This window comes from Ziziphus jujuba, chromosome 8, assembly GCF_031755915.1.
Source record: "Ziziphus jujuba cultivar Dongzao chromosome 8, ASM3175591v1".
Taxonomy (NCBI): domain Eukaryota; kingdom Viridiplantae; phylum Streptophyta; class Magnoliopsida; order Rosales; family Rhamnaceae; genus Ziziphus; species Ziziphus jujuba.
This window is the reverse complement of record NC_083386.1, coordinates 7,141,584-7,149,289: the sequence shown is the minus strand read 5'-3', so window position 1 is coordinate 7,149,289 and position 7,706 is coordinate 7,141,584. Positions and strand designations below refer to the sequence as shown.

The 7,706-nt window shown below is 34.4% G+C and overlaps 1 protein-coding gene across 1 annotated transcript; it reads right to left on the bottom strand.

Annotated features, from left to right (window-relative positions):
• Nucleotides 1-417: 417 nt before the first annotated feature.
• Nucleotides 418-7,291, bottom strand: LOC107413063 (protein RBL). The gene is made up of 5 exons (XM_016020920.4): nt 7,080-7,291; nt 6,747-6,845; nt 3,876-4,963; nt 3,544-3,805; nt 418-771 (listed from the first exon to the last, which is right to left on the bottom strand). Exons 1-5 carry the CDS (start codon nt 7,096-7,098, stop codon nt 581-583), a joined length of 1,659 nt encoding a protein of 552 aa, XP_015876406.1. The 5' UTR covers nt 7,099-7,291; the 3' UTR covers nt 418-580.
• Between the last annotated feature and the right edge of the window lie 415 nt (nt 7,292-7,706).

Here is a 7,706-nt window from a genome sequence, read left to right as displayed (position 1 = left end):
TGCAACTTTGCAATTTTTTTTTTAAATTTTTCATTTTATTTTTCAGATATTAAAAATAAAAAATTCGAATTCAAAATCATTATCTTTACCGTTAAATCATTCCTTATTCATAACAAATGCAACTTCATAAAGAAAATCAATTTAAATTGACAGTTTTCTAGCCAAAACAACCAATGAATAGTTTCAAAGTGGAATTAATGCCATTTTCATTGGCCATATTCTTGCTTTTGTTTTATAAAAGCACATAACTGAATTTCACATCCCTCATAAAAAAATCAATTGGAAATCAAACAGAAACAAGTTTGCGTGCATGACTTCAATGGTGGAGCAAGGACAAACAAACATACTTCTAGATGAAACCTGTGGTATACACTTCCAGCGGTTATGTAAAAAAGTACTAGGATAGAAAAGTAGATAGATGTCAATCTCTTCTTCTCTATAATTTAAAAATTTGTTAACTTTATGAAATCTTAATTCCAAGCGTGCACCTTTTAATGTAAAAGACGACTAGTCTCTTAATCATACAGTTAAATATATAAATTCCAATAATACAAAAACAAAATTATACAAGAATTTTAATCTAATGATCGTCATCTGAGACATCATCTCCATATATACCATTACTAGTATCCTGATCAACCACAGATTTATTCTTAAATTTTGAAGTCCTGCCAGAAGATTTCAAAGGCTTTCTTACTTTCTCTGCCTGCAACTCCAACCCCTTCTCTGAAGGCTTTCGTTTCCTCTTCACACGCGTGCCTCCTGCATCCTCTGCAACAGTATACAACTTTATCAAATTAAGGGATAACGGGAGTTCATACAAAGAGGCAAAACCAGAAAATTTAGAATTTAAAAACAAGATTTAAGATCTCTATATGAGGTAACGGAGACATATTGACAACCAATACATATCATCAATTCTTTATCATTTAGTCTACTGGGTAGATTTTATTCTGCTACGTGGAAATCCTTTTAATGTTTGTTTCGGTGAGCCAGGGATGCCAAAAGTAAGCGACTTGAAAAGTGAACAGAGCGTGTCTATCTAAGGAAGGGAGACTTACTTTAGTCCAGTTAGTATTATCCAGCATTCCCAATTACTACCTTTCTTTGTTGGTCTAAGAAAATGGGGACGGCTGTTAAGGATCATTCAGTTTCTTTGTAAAGTCACCAAAAATCTACATTTAATGGGTTACATTAACAAAGAAACATTGCTTCGCTAGGCAAGCTGCTATGAAGATTCCTTTAGGAAAGAATCCTAAAAGCTTACGTATAACTATATATATATATATATATATGAATAATGGCTAAGATTCCTATAAAGGTGACTAAAAAGTCCTTTAGAAGTCCTTGGAGACTTATGCCTTAAGAGTTGTTCGTATTCACATCCATTGCAAAATGTCCTTGGAAAAGGGTGGTTCCACTAGAATTTCAGAGAATGTTTGAAGGACAGATCCATCATCGCCATCTTCGTTTTCAAACACTACAGCTTGTCCTTGGGAAAAGAAAAAAGAAAAAAAAAAGAGGCTAATATTCTTTCCATGGCACTTGATGTTGGCTTAGATTCGATACTTAATTCTTTTGAAGTCTTCTTTCTTCATTTAGAAATATTGTTTCCCTTTTGTAATTTGAAGCTTTTGGTTTAGGTTTGATACCTAATTCTTTTGAAGTCTTCTTTCATTAATTAGAGATATTGTTTAAGATGTACCTTCTATAAGATAAGTGTTTGCAGAAATAACTACATAAATTAAAGAAGAATTTTAGCAACTACAGTCTATTTAATGATGAGACTCCATCCAAAACTGATATAGACAAGCTTCAAAATGTTAATTATCAGCAAATATTGCTGAAATAAAATATAATCCACAAAAATATGTTATGTAAATTAGTTTCTTCCAGATGTCATAAAATATTGTAAAAAACCATAAAAATATCTATGTAGAGGATATATATATATATATATATATAAGCAAAATATTGAAATATTGATATAATATCAATATTTTGTATAAAAGCTATTCGTTGAGTTTATTTCTAATGCCTAGTTATTCTTTCCATTGAATTTTTGCTGACATCAATGTTTCCAGTAATATTTCCATAAATTCTGAGTATTGATCTATCCATCAATACTGAAATTGTGATCCTTGCTTTAGGTGAGACTTAGAGACTCTTGTTTCTATGTACTTTCTCTTCTCCATAATTTTCATTTTATTTCCAATTTCCAGTCTACTTCAAGCATTCATCAGGCTCTAAAAGTTCCAAATTATTTCAATGTTCATTGGATACATTGACGGCTATAGAAGATATCTTTGCTTAAGTTGCAAGCTTTCTTTTTATACCCCAATTTCTCTTCCCTACACCCTTAAAAAACTGACTCCCTAATTTTTCTCAACCATCTTTTCGTAATACTACTCTACTTGTCAAACTAAGACTCCCCAATTTCTGTTCTTGATTCTTGGTCCTAAAGTTCAGTTATTATCATTATTAGGGAAAGCCTAAGCTAAGTGCCAAATGTTGTTTAGTGTATGTCGTCTATTGATTGTATGAAGGCCCCTTGCCTCTCTAACTTCAGGGCTGTGCTAATCACAGTAATCTCTTAATCCCATGAAAGAATTTTGACTTAGAGCCCCAAAACACAACCAACTTCCTTTAAGGCAGATTATCTTGTGGTTTAAATCAATTACATCTTACAGTTAAACGTTGATCAGATACCTGATGAGTAGAAATGCCAGGCCCCTGATAAAGTGAAGCAATTCACTACCCAGATCCATCCTAGCCTATTTGCCAGAACCTAGTCAGCAAATAACTCATGAAAAAGTTCTTCCCTTTCAGATGACCATTCAATTCCATATGGCCTTTGAATTAAAAAGTGGGCATAAAGGAGCTTCACATATTCTGTTAACAGCAAGGGTCTGAATCTGTTGTAAATAAAACTAGAAATCACCCATAACCCAGGACCTAACCACTGGAGATCTACCTAAATTCCCCAATACAACAATATCACTCCACCTCCATGAATGGCCAGTGGCATCAAACTCTTATTACTTACACAGAGGATATACTTGAACTCAAAATGCCAAAATCAATTCCACAAAGCATCACTTAGTTTCACCACATTTTACAAACAATGTTTCCTCATCCCATATGCATGTACAAGACCACCTCAACCATTGTATTGACAAAAATGTATTCATCATCTTCATCTACCATTCAATGAGTGCATTAACTTTATATTAGTTTTGCATTTCAAAGTGAGGAGCTACATAAAGGATGAAGCAGGGTTAAAAAACTATAGATGAGATCATGACACCAACATCTTTCTTCACTTGCGTTTCCCTCTGTGCTTCTGCTAGGTTATTGCTACAGTATCTTACTATGGATAAACAAATTAATAGTAAAAGATTTTGAATTCAGGGGGGAATTTCAAATCTTAGATTCTACATATAAATGAACAAGAACACAGAGAACAGTTCACAAATTTAAGTTGACTGGCAACATATGGTTAACATAGAAAAGCTAAGATATACTGCTAATTCACGATCTTACCTTCAAGTGGACTTGATGCATGATTCAGTGCTCTTCCATTTGGTTCACCTTCTTCTGAAAGAGGGGATCCAGAATTATTACTGTCCACTAACTTCGATAAACTCTCTATGCACTTCTCTGTTGGCTCTGGAACATCGGGAGAAGGAATTGCTGGCAAAAAGCAAAGTTCATCCTGGGACATATCTGAATCACTGAAAGCTGAATCTTTGTCCACCGTGACAATGTCAACTTCATCATCTTCATTGACATCAGATTCTTTCACCTGCAAGCTTACATGTTTTAGAAACCAATAACAAACCAATAAAAGCCAAACTCATTTTAACTTCTCCCACCTTTTCAGTTTCTGGAATCAGATCAAATTCATCTTCTCGTTCTACATACTCCTCATTTTCCTCAAGCTCCTTAAAATCAGGAGCAAATGCACTCCAGTTCTCAGTGTAATCTTTAGCCCAGATATAAATCAACCCAGTCAAGGAAACAGAGACAACAATTGGGTGAACAGGATGCCATGCTAAGTCAATTAAGGCTTCCTTTGGTCCTTCAAGGATCTTCACAAGGTGTCCAGCCCTATCCCATATGTAAATTTTGTGCTCTCCTTTGCTTGCAGAACCACTAATTACCCATTCACCGTCACCGCTGAAACAAGGTGCTTTCCAATGCATCTTTGTTATGGAATCTTGAAACTCCCGGAAAAGAGTTAAGCACTTTGATCCAACTGCTTTTAACTTTTCAACAGCATCTAGACCATCAAGGTTCTCATTTATGTCATCAATAGTTTTAAGTCCGTCTTTTAGCGGCAGAAGGTTTTCATAGATTCTGATCGTTCTATCATTTGAATTTGTAAGTAGATACTGACCATTCCTGCTGAATACAATGTTCTTGATTACAGCACCACCAGAAATAGGAATCATGGCTCGCACTTGGGTATTCTTGTAATCTACTAGAAGTATTTCCCCCTTGGAGTTCCCTACATATACAACATCTCCATACTTGTTAAAACAAGCAGCCGTAGGAGTAAATGAAGGACCTCCATCTGAGAACTTGCTCCGCGATGGAGGTGCAGCTCCGTTACCATTGTCAGAAACAGAAACTGGAAGTACAGTTGTGCTTCCTGTCTTCAAGTCAACAATCATCGGTGCAGATGAGAGGGGGCATGCCAAACAGAGAGATGGAGTAGAAGAACCAGGATGTAAGCGAGCTTGAAGTGGGGTCTGCGGCAAAGTTGTTCGAGTTATCTTCTCACCTTTCACAACATCCCATAGAGTTAACGACCTGTCAGCAGCAGATACAAGAATGCGATGACCATATTTTGACCAACACACACTAGTTATTGCAACAATACAATCTTTATCCCGGAGCTCCTTGGCAATGCCCCTGGTTTCAAAATCCCATATAATGCAACTTCCATCAGAGCACCCAGCTGTTCAGCAAAACAAACCAAGATTAACCATATACAACTAATTACTAGGAATGTCACCATAAATATCACAAGAAGTTTCTTTAATCAATACAACTTGAAACAGAACAAATCAGGTGACAGCAAACAACTTATAAACGGAATAATATGCATTCATGTTATTATGTGGGTTCCATAAATAGCCTTAGAAATTGGATCACCAAAAACCTACTCATATAATAGGCTTTTCAATTCAATAAGTAAACCAAGTAAGAAACTCTAATTGAAACTAAACCTAATATAACATCTCCAAATTGATAAAAGAACCTAATAAAAGAACAAACTAAAGGAGATAACATGCATCACATTCCAAATAAAGCATAGTCAGTATAAAATAAGGAAAATCAGAGGCTTGTGCAAGCAATGTGTCCAGCATTAAAAAGACACTAAATCAGAGAACATGTTTAGGATTTTTGCTCAACTGAGAAATATTGAGAAAACAAGAAGTGATGTCAGTAGAAGATTCTACAAACTTCCCACTCCAATTCAAAAGAAAATTAATAACAAAACCCTGACTTGTTAAGACTCAGGGTTTTGAGATAAACGATTACGCTCTTACAATAGAGTTCCAAATATATATACATCTATAACAGCAAAAAAAAAAAATATTAATTTGACCCGCCACAATCAAATGTAACAGCTACCATTTTCTTTCAATAATATCATGTATAAAATCCTATCAGCTACTGCCAGAAAAAGAAGTAACAAAATCCTGGTGAAAAAACTGTGTGGCTAAAGGTGCAGAGTTGGTATCATACTTTTGCCACCTAAAGAGTTTGGACCGCGGCATAAAACCAAATATCAGATAAATCAAACACCAAATATTGCATCCAAATATTCAACTAACTCCTTCAAACTTTTAAAGGAAAATACACATACAAATGAATTGGTAACAAAGTGAGTCGAAAGAAGCATCATCACTTAAGAATAAAATACTAGTTATTGGCATTATAAGGCAAACAAAAATGAACAACCAATGCATCTTTTCTAAGCCTGGGAACTACTGACAATATAGCACCTGACCTATGCAAAAGAAGAATCCCCACAACCAACAACTACCAAAAGATATCAATATGGGATCGTAGCTAATATCATGATGTTGGAAAGTGTATGATACAATCTGGCAAACCCCATGAAACTCAGAAAAAGAAACCTGATAGCAACAACACATTACAAAATATCAACTGGGAGAAAGAGCGGCAATGAGTGCACAAAAGCAGTATACCAAAATAAAAGAAAATAAATTATTTGAAAAAAAAAAAAAAACTAATATATATACAAGTTAATTCTCAAAAGAACTGCAAAAGCTCTTCATCTGATCATTAGGCTCCACATGGACTGTAAAAAAGGACTTGATCTGTAACTTAGATTTGTTCTGTTAAAAACTAGCTTTCTGGTCTCTGTTGTTTTCACTTTTCACAAATTAGTTCAGCTTCCCAATTTTGTCGAAATAGGCATCTAATGAAGGAATATAATTATATTTGAAACCAAAAGAAAACAACATGTAATCAATGGTAGTTCTTGTATCTATAAGCAATAAAAATATCCCAAAGAAGAGTACTCACAGAAATGCAACTGTATTGAAGACCAATAGGCACAAAGGATTATCCAATCAAAAATTTCAAACTACACTCGAAAACCACATTATACAAAATATCAAAATTTAGTTTAAAAAAAAAATTAAAAATCCAATGAAATAGAGAAAACCCAGAAGGGAAAAAAATGTAGAAAAGTAGGAGAGAGTTACCAGCAAGTAGGGTTCCACGGCGATTGAAGGCAATGCACTTCATGACTCCATGCTCCAAATACTCCTCTATGACTTCCGGAAAATCCCCTTGCAAAGGGTCTGTCACCCAAAAAGACCATAAAATTTTCCAAACAGAGTAAACCAAGTAAGGAAAATTTCAAATACCCAATATAGAAAAACAAACAAATTCACAAACCCAATTATCTAAAAGGCAAAAAATTCACACAGATAAAAAAAAAAAAAAAAAAATCTCAAAAGGGAAAAAGAGATATACATAAAAATAGCAAGCGAAGAAGCAAGAAGAAAACAAAGGAGAAGAAGAAGAAAGCTGACCTATTATTGGGGCGTTCATTGCAAAGAATGAAGGTTTGAAAAAGCCCAGAGGTTTTTGGGCTTTTTGTTTATTCAGAGAGAAAAATTTGGAAGAAGAACACGAAGCAAGAAACTGACGCAGAGTACTACTTACCGTTGCAAAAACAAAGGACAAACACTGAGCTTTATTAAAACCCCTCTACTTTTTCTTTTTTTCTCTTTTTTTCAGTATTCCGAATACCTATTACCCACTTCACTCGGGTTCTTTTTTCTCTCCCTCTGTTTCCTCTCTTTCGCTTTGCTCCGCCCGATTTGATAACCCGGAAGTTAAACGGGTTCGGGCTGTAAATTTTATTCTCCTGCACTCGTGATTACATATTTGCAATACATCGATGATTGAGCTGGCACCACTTATCTGCTGCCATGTGGCGGTATGAATAATTCAATAATATACATTCTTTTCTCTTTACTTTAAGTTCTTTTTTTTGCTATATTACCCTGAGTGCATGCTAATTAAGATATAAATTTGATAGATGAAATTAAGAAACATAATTATTTTTGTCTTTTTTTAATCACAAATTGATTGCATAATTATACTCCTTAATTTTTCCTATAACCATTATTTATTATTTTCATTCATTACTCCTG

Coding starts and splice junctions, on each gene's coding strand:
- LOC107413063 (XM_016020920.4), bottom strand. Junction 3,806..3,875: donor TGATTCCAGAAACTGAAAAG/GTGGGAGAAGTT, acceptor GTAAGCTTGCAG/GTGAAAGAATCTGATGTCAA. Junction 772..3,543: donor TGCATCAAGTCCACTTGAAG/GTAAGATCGTGA, acceptor ATACTGTTGCAG/AGGATGCAGGAGGCACGCGT.